The sequence below is a fragment of the Capra hircus genome, chromosome 8 (genome assembly GCF_001704415.2).
Source record: "Capra hircus breed San Clemente chromosome 8, ASM170441v1, whole genome shotgun sequence".
In the NCBI taxonomy this organism is placed as follows: domain Eukaryota; kingdom Metazoa; phylum Chordata; class Mammalia; order Artiodactyla; family Bovidae; genus Capra; species Capra hircus.
In genome coordinates, this window is record NC_030815.1 from 96511678 (window position 1) to 96529440 (window position 17763).

Sequence of the window (17763 nt, forward strand, 5' to 3'; positions counted from 1 at the left end):
GGCTTTAGATCACTCCAATATTTCAATACATACTCCACAAGGAGAGGCTGGCGAGGGTGGGCTTCATAACCCCTCCAAACTTGAATTGATAGGAAAACAAGTCTCTTTTCCAGCAACATCTTAGTCACTGGGATTTGATGGAAAATGTATAACATCTCTGACTGTTAATGTGGTTCAGTTGTTTTATAGATAAATATGTATGTGACCTTAGAACTGAGAGAAGTCGAGAAGGACTCAGATAACAAGGGCCCATTGACAGGTGTACATGTTTCCCCAGAGAGAGGCACTCGGGTTAACAAGAAGAGGACTTTGCCCATTAAACTTTGGGTTTCATCCATTTTTATGAGACATTTAAGGCTTTGTAAAAGTTGAAGTTTTGAAAAGGATGGAGCGAGGGAGGGAGTGGTACCCTCTACATTCGAGCTGGTACAACAGCTCTGAGCATCTTTACGTGGTCATCAACCTTCCTGCTTTCCCAACCAACCCGCCCTCCCTCCTTCCCTGGGAAGAGTCACCGAGGCAGCAGATGAATCATCCCAGCTTCTCCTTCCGAGTGTGATGAGAAATCCATTCTCATAGGGATTTTGTTTTATATTTTTAACAGGCAACTGCTCATTTTCAAAAATAAAATGGGGAGTCTGTTTCTTTTTTTTTTTTAACTTGCCCTGAGCCCAGCCAAGTAGCAGAATTTCCCCCAAAGAAGTTAGCACTGCAGAAGAGTGCTCAGTCATTGCCTGAATAACTGAGGAACTTATGCTCAGCGAGCACGATGAGCCACTGTAGTTTTGGGTAACCCACCCCCGCAGCAGGGTGTCTCCATAGGACTGCTGGCAAGGGGAGTGAGTGTGATGCTTCTGGGTCCCACTCATCGCCTCTCTCCCCGCTCCCTTCCAGATCTGCTTTTACTATGCACGTGGAAGCCGGGCATTCGGCGGTCCCCGAGGAGGGCCCCAAAGATCTCCGCTGTCCTCTCTGCCTCTATCACACCAAATACAAACGCAACATGATCGACCACATTGTGCTGCACCGAGGTAACCTTCTGAGCTTGGTATTCTTGGGATGCAGGGGGTGTGGGGAGGGTGGCTCGGGTGGCATTAGAGGGAAGCTGTCTCAAGGTGGCAGCAACACCTTTGCCCCGGTCCCTTGTTCATCCCCTTATCTCCCCAAAAGAAATCACAGCGGTCACCCCAGTGACAGCCAGCAGGGTAAGAGCATCTGCCTGCTGAGAGAATTTCCTCCACCTGGAGGGAGGCAAAGGTGATGGAGTCCGCAGTGAACACTTCTGCGGGGCTTCCCCGTGAGAGAGAGATTTTGCACCCCGAGTCTTCTGCTGTCACGACCTTGCTAAGCAGGGAGTGAATGAGAAGCAGAGTGGGTGGGTGAACTCATGGTGAAAGGTGAAGATCCCTGTGGTTGAGGGAAGACCAAAATGATGATCTCCGAAGCAGAACGTGGGATTTCCCTTGTCGTGGATGGAGAACATTCTTAAAACTTACAGTAGCCTGATACATGTTGATTTTTATTTTTTTTAATATTTTGTGCCGCACAGCATGTGGCATCTTCGTTTCCCAGCCAGAGGCTAAACCCACATCCCCTGCATTGGAAGTGCAGAGTCTTAACCCCTGGACTGCCAGGAGATCCCAGCCTGATACATATTAAATGCCACAGACCGTGGGTTTACATTCTGGTTTTAAAGCCTCTTGTGTTTTACCTCTTCCCCATAAAGAGGTGATGATTATGCCTCCGAGCTGGCATGTTGCGTGTCTGGTGTCTTCCATGTGGATGCATCTTGGCTGTTTGTAAACACTGATTCCTTTGGTACACTGGGATACTTTTAGTGATGTATTGGGATACTTCTTTTTGGTTTTTTCTTTGAACTGAGTTTACTGCTGGCCAATTAAAATGCCATTAGACAACATACGCCCTCTGCATTGGAAGGAAAAATATGTAACAACTATACTTTGTCCGGAAGAGATTCCAGCCAGAGGTGGATGGAAAAAGATGACTAGAGTACCCGTTACTATTTCCACCTACTGACCTTTCTGTCTCTCCCTCCCTCCTCCCTCCCTACTTTCCTTCCTCTTCCTGCCTGTCTTCCTTCCTTTGCCTCTAACCTGGGAATGCTTTTCAGTATTTGCCACCTGTGACTCAAATGCATTAAGTGTCTTCCGCTGCTGCGGAGATGTTACTCTGAAATGCTGGGTATTCAGGGGGCATTTCCAGTGTTTGCAGCATTTCCCCAGAGCCACTGCCTTTGGCCGGTGCCTTTTGTGGCATGTCATCCATGTCTGCTGCCGACCCCACAGAAGATCAACCTTCAGCACCCTTAGGTCTCCTTTCTCGCCAGGCAGACTCGAGACGTGAGATGCCTGCTGGCGAGGACGTCCGCCTGCAAGCCGTGCAGGGACGCTTAGGCAGGAACCCCTGGGATCCCTTGTGGTGTGCTCCCTCAGTCACCTGGCTTTTGGTCCCTGGGCCCATGTATCTGTCAATGGCTCCATGTCCTCCATTGCTTGGAACAAGGCCATGAGTCATGCTACTGTGGAGCAGACAGGAGCAGTAAGACCCCACCTCAGTGGTGGAGTATCGTTTCCATTTGCTGCCTGCTGGAATCAAGCTTCCAAGGTGGCGCTAGTGGTAAAGAACCTGTTAGCCAGTGCAGCAGATGCAGGAGACTCGAGTTTGATTCCTGGGTTGGAAAGATCCCCTGGAGGAGGACATAGCAATCCACTCCAATATTCTTGCCTAGAGAATCCCATGGACAGAGAAGCCTGGTGGGCTACGGTCTGTGGGGTCACAAAGAATTGGACGTGACTGCGGACATGACTGAGCGACTTCCCTTTCACTTTTCACTTGCATGTATTGGAAAAGGAAATGGCAACCCACTCCAGTGTTCTTGCCTGGAGAATCCCAGGGACGAGGGAGCCTGGTGGGCTGTCGTCTGTGGGGTTGCACAGTCAGACACGACTGAAGCGACTTAGCAGCAGCAGCAGCAGAGACTTACACCCATACATGCCTGCTGGGATCAGAGTCTTGATGGCTAATGCAAGCTCGCTGATTTTGCTTCCCTGAGCTAAGAGTCCAGGAAACGAGAAGGCAGAGAGAAACACTTACTGCCTGGAGCACGCCACACCTGACCCAGTGCTTCTCACACGTGGTCACTTCATCATCCAGCCACACTGGGAGGGACGATACTTTGACCTGTAGTCCTGTTTTATGTATGTGAGGCTTGAAGCTGGCAAAAACTGTTTTTTCTTTGTTTTAGTGTAGTGTTTTGTCATTTCACAAAGAATTGAAGATATGTTAAAGATAGTTGTGCAGAACTGTAGGATTAAAAACAAGAGAGGAGATTGGGGCAATTGCAGAATAAGGAAAAAGCAGTTAAAAGTTCACGTGAAGGTATGAGAACACTCACCTAGAGTTTTGGTGTCTGCCGCAGGATCCTGTGCACTTGTTAGCAGCGGGCTACTGTCTCAGCCCTGGGACTCCAGCCCACTGTGGGGGAGACGATAACAGAATCAATTTGATTTGGGGTGTTCATTAGACTTTTGAATGTTCAAGAATCTGAGGTGCTGAAACCTGAAAGGAGTTTCTCCAGGGGGGTTCTCCTGAGGGGGCCGCTGTGTATGAAGTAGTGCATGCTGCCCCCAGCCAGAAAACAGTGGTGAACTCCCCCCAGCCCCTCGCTGGACCCGTGAGGGTAGAAGTAGTTCAACCAGAGTCACTCAACCAGTGAGCAGGGAAGCTGTGTGTCAACCCCAGTTTTCTGATCCCATGATCCATCCATCGTATTGCCTGTCAGTGGTTATTTAGAGTCTTTTCTGTTTATTTATAGACATAATTTATATTAGAAGAAGCATCAGCATGTGTAGAGTTTGTCCTCATTGGGGTCAGAAAGGGCACAATCTGGAATGAACGTGAGTATTTGAGGACTGTTGTAATAGTGACAACATCCACAGCAATAGTTACTGTTACTGAGGACTTTTTAGGTAGCAGGTGCTGTGCTGAGTGCTCTCCAATGAGTCATTTCATGGAATTTTCACGAAACCCTAAGTGGTAGGTGTTAACTGTTATCCCTGATAACAAGGGAGAAAACAGGTTCAGAAAGATTGAACATCTTACCCAAGGTCAAATGACTAATAAGTGACCCAGCTGGGATCTGATCCCAGGCCTGCCTCACCCCCGGTCCACGCCACCAGGCATCACTGCCTCACCCTTGGGAAGGTGGTTGGCGTCACCCCGTTGAGCATTGCAGTGGCTGTGGTATCTGGGTCTCGGGATAGAGTTGTCTGAAGGTTGGGGGTCAGATGGGGACCACTGAGCCGCAGGTAGGCAGGGCACTTTGGGGTAGCATGTCTGCCATCTGCATCCTGGCCTGGCTTTGGGGTCCATCTCAGTCAAGATGGCGGCTCAGTGGGAGCTAGTCTTGACAAAGAAGACAGGGTTGGGTGGGTGTCTGCCTGGCAGTTTTGAGCTGGGGCTGATCTCAGAGTAACAAGACGTGGCTTTCTCTGCACCTGTGCTCTCCTTACTCTGTGGATGAATAAACATCTTTGGTCTCTGGGGCCTGCAGTAAGAGATCTTTCTGAGACTTTGGTTAATTAAAATACTTGGAATGAATGGCAAGAAAAACAACTTCTGAACTGGCCCTGAGAATAAGCTGCTGTTTGTAGGAATACAGTCTCCTTAGCTTTTTGTCCAGACAAATTGCTGTATTTGAATAGGGAGGAAGGAAAAAGGAATTCATTCCACTCCTGGGTGATCTGAATGAGAAATAACTGTGGAATCACATTGGCTGCTACAAAAGAGAGCGTTCTGTTGGTCCATGCGTTCAGTAGACATGTATTATTTGCTTGTTCCTTGCTGTACCGTGCTGGGTTCTTTGGGTTAAGATGGGATACCTGAGAGCCAGTCTGCTGTCCTCAAAAAGATGAACTGTGTGCATAAGTATGTTTAAGATAGTGAGTGATAAGTACCTAGGAGATTGACAGTGGCAGATGTATTTCTGTTTGGAGTAGAAAGAGGTGGTGGTAGGGGGGTGGCTTTCAAACTGATCCATGATAACGTTTCAGCAGTCAGAGAGGACTTGAGGTGGGTGTATTCGTTATGTAGGGGACTTAACAGAAATGGATCTTTTTTTTCCATTTTGGAGCCTAGAAGTCTGAAATGCAGTTGTTTGTAAGGCTGTGTTCCCCCTGAAGACTCTAGGAGAGAATCCTTCGTAGATTCTTCCCAGCTTCTCCTGGCTCCGACTTTGCTTGGCATCCCTTGCCTTATAGCTATATCACTCCAGTCTCTCCCTCCCTTTGCACATGGCCTTCTTTGTGTGTGTGTGTGTGTGTGTGTGTGTGTGTGTGTGTGTCTGTTCTCTCTTCTTCTTACCCTGACTTTAGAGTGCACCCCAATCCCATACGATCTTATCTTCACTAACATGTGAAGACCTCAGGTCTCAATAAGGTTGCATTCTAAGGGGCCAGGTGGACATAAATTTCTGGGGACTCCATTTGACTCATTACAGAGTGTAAGGAAAATTTTAACAAACCACTCAGGTGAGTAGAGGGAAGATGTGTTTACAGAGTGAAATTAGAAGGTACTAGGAGGCAAGGCTTAGAGAAGGCAATGGCACCCCGCTTCAGTACTCGTGCCTGGAAAATCCCATGGATGGAGGAGCCTGGTGGGCTACAGTCCATGGGGTTGCTAAGAGTCGGACATGACTGAGCGACTTCACTTTCACTTTTCACTCTCATGCATTGGAGAAGGCAATGGCAACCCACTCCAATGTTCTTGCCTTGAGAATCCCAGGGACGGGGGAGCCTGGTGGGCTGCCGTCTATGGGGTCGCACAGAGTCCGACACGACTAAAGTGACTTAGCAGCAATAGCAGCAGCTGGAGGCAAGGCTAGAAAGGTATATTCCGGTCAAATGAAAGAGGGCTTGGATCCCATCGCAGGAGTAGAATGCTACTCTCTAGACAGATGGGAAGCTGGGGTACTGATGAGATACCTGGTGAGTTCTAATTTAGCAGAGACTAAAGCCAAGGATTACAGACCCATCTCTTTGAGGAACCATGCACTTAGGTCAGATCAACATTTGATGAGGTTCACCATGATGGGACCAGTGTAACCAGGGAAAAATTAAACCTGAGTCTTCTGGTTCAAGGAGAAAGTGGTATGATGTTGGATGGGTTTTCATTCATGTTACAAATGAACACCCACCACATGCTAGCATTGCTTTAAGCTCTAGGGATACTGCCAGGAAGAGTCAGGCAAGGTTTGGGCACTGAAGGAGCGTGAACTTTAGTAAGAAGAGGGACAGTGAACAAGGGAAGAAATAGTTTCAGAGTACATGAATGCTTTTGGTTGCTCGGTCGTGTCCAACTCTTTGCAGCCCCATGGACTGTAGCCCACCAGGGCCCTCTGTCCGTGGGATCTCTCCAGGCAAGTGTGGGTTGCCATTTCCTTCTCTAGGAGATCTTCCCAGCCCAGGGATCAAACCCAGGTTTCCTGCATTGTAGGCAGATTCTTTACCATCTGAGCCACCAGGGAAGCCAGAGTGCATTTCTCCTGAGTTCTTATAACCGTTGGAAGCACAATGGATGCCTCACGCATTGCTTGGCCTGGATGTCCCTTATATACCTATAGCGGACCTGAGAAATTGGGCAAAAATTGAATTATAGGCATGAAACAGTTTCATCAAATATTTATAATTACAGAGCTGTGTAATCATTGAGATGGGTCTCCATTTGGCTTATAAACTTACAGTTTCTGTTTTGCAGCCTGTAATCTCTATACACACATAAATGCTAAATATAACTGAACCCTGCAGGTGGGTATGTTTTTGGAACAAAACTAATCTCCCCTAATTTATCTGATCAGTATCATTTTTTCTTGAGGGAGGAAAAAAAAGATACTACAGTGAGATTGTCAGTCTTTCATCTTACTCAGTGAAATTACATGTTCCCTTCGTCCCCATCACATACTTCTTCCTGTTAAAGGTACAGTTCCCAGCTCTTGTCTGGCTTGAAGAGGGTAGCTTGGCTAATGTCAAAACTTAACTTTTTACAGGAACTGTTGTGCTTATGTTTACATGTGTCTCTTTATGGTTGTATTTGGGGATGGTGGCTTTCTGGTCCTCAGCATTTGTCCCTGGTTTGTGAGTTAGAGTAACAGATGGATCTTTGGTTTGGGTCAGCGGGGGTCTCGGCCTTCTACCATGACGATCTACGTTCAGAGTTGGTTGGAGTGAGTGACTTTCAAATCCCCACCCACCTCACCCACCCCTCAGCCCCCACCCCCCGCTACCCCTGGCCTGGCACATTGTGGGGAGGAAACCCACATGTGTTGTGGGCTGCCTTTCAGGAAGAATTGTTACTTGGTGATTCTGGGCTCCATGGTGATGTGATTTTTTTTTTACTGTTTTGAGTAGAAGTGACCCCCTCTCCCCCGACCCCCCTTTAGTAGTGGCGATTTTACAGATTATTTGCCCACCCGGCAGATACTTCTGGGCTCTTGATGAACCGCAGCACTCAATATCTTTTAAGTATGAGTCTCTGATGGCATCCCGCTCCAGTCCTCTTGCCTGGAAAATCCCATGGACGGAGGAAGCTGGTAGGCTACAGTCCATGGGGTCACAAAGAGTCGGACACGACTGAGCAACTTCACTTCACTTCAGATGAGAGACATGATCTGTCTTGTAGTCAAAACTGGTGAAGTCATAGTATTATTGCAGTCAGTGCTGGAAGCTGAGTCACAGCGAGTGTGATTCAGGCCTTGATTTCTTACCCAAGGTAATTTTGAGACGTGTGAAGTCAAGAAAAGACCCACAGTTGTCGCTGCCCCCTGTAGGAAAAGCCCCAAGTGGCTGAGCTTCCATAGCCAAAACAGGGCTCAGGCCCTACCTGGAAACAGTCCAGTCTCCCGGCTTATGTTCTTCACTGGCCTCCACCATGAATAACCTCATTCAGAAAACGCTGTCGGTCCTTTGCCCGCCTTTCAGAGTCTGTCTTGTTTTTTTATCTTGGTCCTGTTAGCCATGTTTGTAGAAAGAGGGGTGGGGAAAAGGTAACTTTGTTTTCTAAAATTAATACCCATAACCCATTATAACTAAGAGACTTGGGAGTTATTACAGTTAATGTTTTAGTTTGGAAATGAGGAAGTCATACCTTTCAGAATAAGTCATCAGGGAAATGACCTTTTATGAAATCCAGGAGATACTTGAAAGAAATTCAGATAAAAATGGTTGCCTTAGACACTGAGAGCTTTTGCGATTTTGAACTCTTAGGAATAAAAGGCTGAGAAGTGCACGGCATACAGATTGGACGTGACTGGAGAGTTCTTTATAGGAGAGACGGAGGAGGGTGCATGCAGGCAAAGGTCAGCAGACCCGGGCTCCCAGGCCACAACTTTGTGCTGAATTAGAGCACTGACTTTGAGGAAGTAGCTCAACTGAGCCGTTCTCAGTTTCCACTGAAGACTCTCAAAACTGACTTTGCAGGGTGTTGTGCGAATAAAAAGTAGCCAAGAGAGTCCAACACATAACCATGCTTAAAACCTAGTGAGCTCTTAATAAGTGGGAGTGGCTGTTTCCATTCAGTGTTAGAGTTTCACCTCCAAGGTATTATTCTGAACGCTCCCGACTGTGCAAAATGCACTGAGACACACATAGTGAAATTGAAACTGCGAAGAAAACTAACCAAAGGAATTGAGAAAGGAGACCTATAAGAAAAAACAAGTTTGAAAGAAGCAATTATTTACAGCGGAGAAGGGAAGGCTGGAGAGCAATGACTGTCTTCAAGGTGTTGGAGGCATCGTTACGCGGAAACTTATAGCCAGCTGTTCTCCGTCTCCACCGAGGCGGACAGAACCAGGGCAGGCGGGACAGGCCAGAGCCAAAGAAAGAGCAGGGAAGCAGTAGAAATGCCAAAATTGTATAAATCAGGAACAAACACAGAGCAGTGGAGGGAGGGTGCAAGTCTCAAAGAAGGTGCCAGAAAAGTTCACATCAATAGTTCGCCATGACCTCCTGAGGTGTTGGGTGTGGGGGCCGATCTCCTGGCTTCAGCCTGGACCCCCATCTCTTGCCATGGGCGCCAGCCTGCTCCAGTCTACAAGTCCGGGGTGGCTGGACTGAATACTTGGCCCTTGACTTGGACCAGTGTCTGAACCAGGGTCCATCTTATCTTGCCTTCTCATGATGCAGCTGTCTAGAGCCATCTTCTGTTGTCACGATGAGGAGGAGGGGGCACTCCTGGCTTTGGTGGGCAGGGGCCTGGGGTGCTGATACACATCCTACAATGCATAGGAAACCTCGCAGAGGAAAGAATTATCTGGCATCAAAACATCAGTAGCGTTGCGATTGAGAAATCCTGGATTAGAGGCATAGAACAACCATCATAGCCCTGGCTTCCTTCAGGCTCATTAGTTTAAACCAAAGCATTTTTTTTTCCTCCCATTTACACCAAACCATGGAACTAACTGAATGGTTAGAAGACTGTTACAACATTTGCTATTCTAAGAAAATGTGTGGATTCCATTATAATCATGTGTTTCTTAGCTGTCTGCGCGACTTTGGTTTAAAAATATTTATATTTCTAAATAAGCGACTGACTCTTTGTATAGGGAAAATAACATATGCATTAGAGCTCCTGGGAGTATGGTGCAGACACCAACCTTCCACGCTTCCTCTGCCCACATTCTCGCTGGCCAATTAATCGCTGCATTCAGGGACTCCCAAGGCAGGGACTGCCCTGCAAGGAGCATGTGCTGGTTAAGAGGCAGGCAGGCCTTTGGGTGGGAGAAACTCCCCAAGGGGCAGACACAGGCCAGCCCAAGAGGGAGGGCTCCCAGAGCGAGCTACTTCAGCACACAGCATCCTGATGCTCTGTGAATGTTGCTCCTGGTGACCGAGGATATAGCGCGCCTTCCTGACTTAATAATACATTGCTGTTTCTAAATAATATAAGTGTATGTTGTGTGCGTCCATTTGTAAACTTTCAGAGTCTTCTGAAATCCAGACACAGCATGAAAACACATGCTATATTTGATCCTTGCATAAATAGCACAGATTTTAATTTTATCCCAGTTATGGATATCTGGCGCGTGTGCCGATACTCTGGGCAGACTGGTGTGAAATTTAATTTGAGCAGTTAAACACAAGGGTGAGAGAGTACAAAATAAACAAGCACACACACACACACACACACACTTCCAGCCCTACAGCATTTGGTATGTTAACGGGAAAAGCACCCAAATCCTCTCTCTTTTATTTTCTCCCTTGGTGACAATCACATTACAGATTGTCTGAAAAGGCACAAATCCTCCACATCTCCCACGCCACCCCCACCCCACCTCTCCTGGAAGATTGCCTGCAGACATTTCATCTGCCAGAGCTCTTCCTGAGTTGGGGTTGGAGTTTCAGTGAATGAAAGTGTCCAGGATTCTTTGTTTTCAGATTTGATCTTAGAGATTCTTTTGGTTTCAAGAAAAGGCAAACAGTCTCCTTGAGAACTTCTTGGAAGGGGAAACAGGAATGGAATTAGAAATGATGGAAGAGAGCCGATTTGCGGTTCGGTAGGCAGACATGGGTGGGGTCCCAGGTTAGGCAGTTTCAGCGTCTGTGACCTTGGGAGACGGCCTTGAAAGCTCAGTTCCTTGTTTTACCTCTTTGTAGAAATGGGACTAACTTCGGCCTAACAGTTGCTAGGGAGGTATACAATGGTGGCGCATAGGCGCTCCAAGAATGTCATTATCCTTCCCCCTTACGGACATCTTGCTGTTGTTGTTGTTTAGTTGCTAAGTCATATCCAACTCTTTTATGACCCCGCAGACTGTATTTAACCCTCCAGGCACCTCTGTCCATGGCATTTCCCAGGCAAGAACACAGGAGTGGTTAAGGACATCTCTGTAAGCCTAAATGCCACTTGCTGGGGAAGTAAGATGCGCTGGTGGTTGCTGTTGATAATCATTCATGTTAGTGAAACTTCTATTCTTGTCTCCTCCTTTAATCACCTCCATTCAGAAATCCGCAGCACCTTTCAGCCCGCCCACTCCTATTTATAGGTCTTTCTGGGTATCAAGTACACAGAGCTTTTGGCCTGAGAAGCACCCACGTGTCCCAGTGGGCTGTGGACTTGGGGGGTTGGGAGGAGGGACAGTGGCATGTGTGCACGGTTCACAGACCTGCAGCCATGAGAAGTTTCCACAGTAGATGGGGGAATTTTTCCTTATGCTCCCGAGAAAGACCGTCTGCTTTCCATCAGTAAAAGTTCCCATCTTTGTATTCAATTTGTTTCCACAGAAGAGCGGGTTGTCCCCATTGAAGTGTGCCGATCCAAACTGTCCAAATACTTGCAGGGAGTAGTTTTCCGCTGTGATAAGTGTACCTTCACCTGCTCCAGTGACGAGAGCCTCCAGCAACACATAGAAAAGCACAATGAACTGAAACCTTACAAATGCCAGCTCTGCTACTATGAGACCAAGCACACGGAAGAACTGGACAGCCACCTTCGGGATGAGCATAAGGTAGGGGCCTGGCCTCCCCGTTCCCACCCTCGGCACAGCGTTGGGAGGGCCGGGCCGAATCTAGCTGTACTGCTCTGTGCAGGACAGACGCACGTGCTAAAATAATGTTTGAAGTGAGGTTCAGTTTATTCTATTGTCAGTGAACTGTAAGGTCATTTTAGAAAATTGGAGCACAGATGAGGGAAAGAAAGCCATCCGTAATGCCACCCCCCGACATCTGACTGCTTAATGGTTTTGGTCTCTTCTGTACCCACTTTGCTTTGTTTTATTTCATTCTGAGTATATGTGATCCCTTCTATGAAAGAGTGTATCTTCTCTTTCTTGTTTTCATCTTACCCTAACTAGAGTACTTTACCATATTATTTTAAATGTATTATCACTAACTTGATAATTTTTTTCTGTAAAGGGCTAGGTAGAAAATATTTTAGGCTTTGCAGGCCAGATGGTCTCAGTGGCAACAATTCAGCTCTGCCCTTGTAGCAAGAAAGGAGCCCTAGAGAAGACATCAATGAATGGACATGGCTGTGTTTCAAAAAAAATTTTATTTATAAAATTAGGCAACAGGCTGTGGACCCATAGTTACTGGCCCCCTTTTCTCTCTGCTGGCTCTGCCAGCAAGTGTGCCTCAATCGTGTAGGTTGTTTCCCAGTATATTGCTGGCTACAGAAATTTCCCACGGCATTGCTATTCATGTCTAAGCATTAATTATAAGGACTGTAAAATGTGTGTTATATTTGTGGGAGGGAACAAATTGGTACAAGAGACAAAATATGGGATTTATGAAAAAAATTCTCTTCCAAAAGTCTCCTGATCAGAGGGTAAGATATCCCAGGCGGCTTCCTCACTTCTCGGAGGATAGCATAGCACGGATTAAGACCATTGTTTCTGGTTTTGTATATTGTCCAGAGTTCGGGGAGTGTGTGTGTGTGTGTGTGTGTGTGTGGAAGCAGGGCGGGGCGTATGATTAGTATAGTATTTGTTTCATGAAAAGAGCCTGTTGAAATGTTTTGTAATTAACCAACAAATCCCAAACATCTAGCGAATGTTTACTTAAGGCACAATGAGAAGCGCTTTTGGTATTGTTTCCTTTTTCTTGCTGTGTACTGTCTGTGGAAATACAGTTCCTCTTTTCTGGACTTACAAACCCAAGTTAGAAAGATTCCTGTCTGAGTCATCTGCACCCAAGGGTTAGAATTTTTCTGTAGGGTGTTGAGAGAAGGCTGAACTTTATCACCCACTTACCATATAATGGCATTATTGCTAACTTCTCTGCTTTGGAATGCATTCATTTTCTAATGTGTCTCCCCAAAATGAAAGCAGAGAAAAGCCTGAATTACCTCACTTAAAAGCTTTTAATACCAGAAAAAAAAAAAAAACAAATTTTAATGCCCTTTCATATTCAAACTTCCTTGGCATTTCTGCCCCCACACTGAAAGGAAAGTCACTCATCTATGTCAAGCTAAGCTGTTTACATTTATGTGCTTGTGTCTTATTTATGTTACCACCTCAGGTCTTTTTATTACAGTGTTGAAGCCGTCAGACTAGTATTTTGGGACAGAGCAAACCTGGAAAGTAGATTCTTCCCCAGTGGTTGCATGGTAGCTGTGAGTCACTGGGGAACTCCAGACAAGACTAGAAACCATACCAGATATGGAAGCAGGTGGGACTGTGCGGGCTTTAGAATAAGCATCGGGCAAATAGGTTACTCAGGAAACTAGGAGCCCAGTTAAGAACTTCTGGAGCCAAACAGACCTAGGATTGAATTCTGTCTTCACCGCTTAACTATAACTGCTTCAGCAAGTTACTTCAATTTCTTGTATCTGTTTCCTGATCTGTAAATGGGAATTGCATATCCTTGCATACTTTACTCAGAAATTTTGTAAGGTTAAACGAAGTCCTGGTATCTCCCACACTTTGAGAACCATGTCTCAGTCCGTCTGTGAGTTGAACTGTGCTCAGGTTTGAGAACCACCCATCAGAAAGGTAGTTACAGTTCCTAAAGACCTAAAATAGACTATAAAATCACCGACTATACTTTGCATTTTAGACATGGGCTTTGATATGTTGTACTTTCACTGCGCTGTGCTTGGTTCTTTAATCTTACTCTCTCATGGTTGACCAGCTTATTAAGTCCAATGAGCACCTAATTGAGGCTAAAGAATCGCCACTCTCAGCATGCCTAATGATCTCCATCTTTGTCTCAGTTGTTGTTAAGTGTGTGAGACTTGTGCTTATTAATGATTCCTTCTTTTCTAAATGATGAATACAAAATGCAGTTTGAATTTTTGAAATAATTACCCAAACACTGTTTTATAAACAAAGACAGCTGCTGAAAGTGAATTTTTGACTGATAGACAGTGACATTATGCATTACTTAAAAATGGTCATTCCTTGGGGTAAAGGATATACAGACCTGATTTCAGCATCCCTGAAAAGGCTATAAGAGTGTCAATATACAGTGTACTAAAGTCAAGAACCATAAGGTAAGAATGAGAAATTAAAGCCAAAGAATTGGAAAGGAAGAAATAAAACTGTTTTTGTTCACAATGTGATCTTTGTAGGTAGAAAATCCTAAATAATCCATTTAAAAAGATACTAGAATATTCATGAGTTTATCAAAATTGCAGGATACAATCAATAATAAATTTCTATACACTAGTAATGGACAATCTGAAAATGAAATTTTAAGATCAATTTCATTTATAATGTCAAAAAGAATAAAATGCTTAAGAATAAGCGAAACTGTGAAAGCTATCTGCTGAAAACTACAAATGCTATTGAGAAACAAAAGAACTAAATTAATGTGATATATACCATACTCATGGATTAGAAGCCTCAATATTGGGAATGCTTCCCAAACTGATCTACAGATTCAGTGTAGTCTATCAGAATCTCAGTAGGCTTTTTTCTTTGGTAGAAATTGATAAACTCACACAAACATGTATATAGAAATGCAAAGGACCTAGAATAGCATAAGCAGTATGAAAAAAGAACAAAATTGGAAGACTCATCCTTCCTGATTGCAACTTTTACTGTAAAGCTACAGCGATCCAGAAAGTATGGTATTGATATAAGGACAGATATATGATCAGTGGTGCAGAAGAAAAAGTTCAGTAATAAATCCTGATATATGTGGACAGTTGATGTTTATCAGAGGTGCCAAGGTAATAAGGAAACGATAGTTTTTCAACAAGTAGTGTTGTTCCAGTTGGATTTCCATGTGGAAAATAGAGATTGTTGACCCTTATGTCACTCAATGGACATAAATTTGAGCGAACTTCAGGAGATAATGAAGGACAGGGAAGCTTGGTGTGCTGCAGTCCATGGGGTCGCAAAGCGTCATACACCACTTAGAAACCGAACAAGAAACACAATGTCGCTCAAATTTCTCTTGGGGAAAAATTCTTAGATATGATATAATAGCTGTGATCATTAAAAAAATCAATAAATCAGGTGTCATCAAAATTAAATTGGTGCTCTTCAGAAGACACCATTAAGCAAATGAAAAGGCAAGCAACAGATTGGAGGCAAATATTTGCAAAAATAACTGTCTAACAAAAGATTTCAACCAAAATATATATAAAGAACTTTTGCAACTCAGTAATAAGAAGATTAACAGTTCAATTAAAAATGAGGGAAAGTTCTGAATAGGCACTTTATGTAGGAGGATATGCAAATAAGCTCATGAAAAGATGCTTAATAAGACTCACCATTAATAAGACCCATCCACTAGAACGGCTAAAACTAAGAAGACCGACAGCACCAAGTGTTGATGAGGATGTGAAGAGACTACTGAAAATCTCACACATGGCTGAACGGAATGTTATCTGGCACATCTGCTTTGGAGCATTTTGTCAATTTGTTTAAAAGTGAAACCCTATGGACACCTTATCTTTGACAAAGGAGGCAAGAATATACAATGGAGTAAAGACAATCTCTTTAACAAGTGGTGCTGGGAAAACTGGTCAACCACTTGTAAAAGAATGAAACTAGATCACTTTCTAACACCGCACACAAAAATAAACTCAAAATGGATTAAAGATCTAAATGTAAGATCAGAAACTATGAAACTCCTAGAGGAGAACATAGGCAAAACACTCTCAGACATAAATCACAGCAGGATCCTCTATGATCCACCTCCCAGAATTCTGGAAAAAAAAGCAAAAATAAACAAATGGGATCTAATTAAAATTGAAAGCTTCTGCACAACAAAGGAAAATATAAGCAAGGTGAAAAGACAGCCTTCAGAATGGGAGAAAATAATAGCGAATGAAGCAACTGACAAACAACTAATCTCAAAAATATACAAGCAACTTATGCAGCTCAATTCCAGAAAAATAAACGACCCAATCAAAAAATGGGCCAAAGAACTAAATAGACATTTCTCCAAAGAAGACATACGGATGGCTAACAAACACATGAAAAGATGCTCAACATCACTCATTATTAGAGAAATGCAAATCAAAACCACAATGAGGTACCACTTCACACCAGTCAGAATGGCTGCAATCCAAAAATCTGCAAGCAATAAATGCTGGAGAGGGTGTGGAGAAAAGGGAACCCTCCTACACTGTTGGTGGGAATGCAAACTAGTACAGCCACTATGGAGAACAGTGTGGAGATTCCTTAAAAAATTGCAAATAGAACTACCTTATGACCCAGCAATCCCACTGCTGGGCATACACACCGAGGAAACCAGAATTGAAAGAGACACATGTACCCCAATGTTCATCGCAGCACTGTTTATAATAGCCAGGACATGGAAACAACCTAGATGTCTATCAGCAGATGAATGGATAAGAAAGCTGTGGTACATATACACAATGGAGTATTACTCAGCCGTTAAAAAGAATTCATTTGAATCAGTTCTGATGAGATGGATGAAACTGGAGCCAATTATACAGAGTGAAGTAAGCCAGAAAGAAAAGCACCAGTACAGTATACTAACACATATATATGGAATTTAGGAAGATGGCAATGACGACCCTGTATGCAAGACAGGAAAAAGGACACAGATGTGTATAACGGACTTTTGGACTCAGAGGGAGAGGGAGAGGGTGGGATGATTTGGGAGAATGGCATTCTAACATGTATACTATCATGTAAGAATTGAATCGCCAGTCTATGTCTGACGCAGGGTGCAGCATGCTTGGGGCTGGTGCATGGGGATGACCCAGAGAGATGCTGTGGGGAGGGAGGTGGGAGGGGGGTTCATGTTTGGGAACGCATGTAAGAATTAAAGATTTTAAAATTTAAAAAATTAAAAATAAATTAAAAATAAAGTAAAATAAAATCTATCACTGTTAAAAAAAAAAAGAAAGAAAGAAAGAAAAGAAAAGAAAAAACCATAGCTTTGACTAGACAGACCTTTGTTGGCAAAGTAATGTCCCTGCTTTTTAATATGCTGTCTAGGTTGGTCATAGCTTTTCTTCCAAGGAGCAAGCATCTTTTAATTTCTTGGCTTCAGTCACCATCTGTAGTGATATTGTAATCAATAATAATAATAATAATAATAAAGCCTGTCATGGTGTCAAAAAAAAATAAAAGTGAAACCCACACTTTACCATCTGATCCAGCAAGTCTGCTGTCACATAAAGTGGCTGCATAAACAAAATGTGCTGTATCCGGACAGTGGAATACTACTGATCAATGAAAGAAATGAGCTATTGACACATGTAACAGTGTGGCTAAATCTCAGAATCATCACGTTTCAACGGACAAAGTGAAAGTCATTCAGTCGTGTCTGACTCTTTGCGACCCCCATGAACTGTAGCCTGCCAGGCTCCTCTGTCCATGGGATTCTCCAAGCCAGAATACTGGAGTGGGTAGCCGTTCCCTTCTCCAGCGGATCTTCCCAACCCAGGGAAGGAATCCAGGTCTCCCACATTGCAGGCAGATTCTTTACCATCTGAGCCACCACAGAAGCCCAAAGCCAGACACAAAATACTAGATGTGCAATTTCTAGAAAAGGCAGAATTAAGGAGACAAAGCAGATCAGAAGCTGTTTGGGACTGGAGGTTTGGAGCAGAGATCGATGGCAGATGGTTTGAGGGAGCTTCTTAGAGTCATAGAAGATGGTGGAGAGTTGTACCAATGCATACATTTACTAAAACTCATGGAAATGTTCATTTGAAATAGGTTAATTTTATGGTAATTATACCTAAAAGATGCAAGTTCCCCATGAACTGACACATGGTCAGCCTTCAGTACATGTTAATTTTCTGCAGTCTTCTTACAAGGTGGAT

At 44.3% G+C, this 17763-nt stretch overlaps 1 protein-coding gene across 1 annotated transcript in view; it reads left to right on the plus strand.

Moving 5' to 3' along the window:
* Nucleotides 1–17763, plus strand: part of ZNF462 (zinc finger protein 462) — a 152584-nt gene that overhangs the window by 112241 nt on the left and 22580 nt on the right. Inside the window, exons 9-10 of the mRNA XM_018052556.1 lie at nt 895–1031; nt 11295–11518. Of these exons, the coding sequence (XP_017908045.1) occupies nt 895–1031; nt 11295–11518 (361 nt within the window). The remainder of the gene's footprint in view (nt 1–894; nt 1032–11294; nt 11519–17763) is intronic.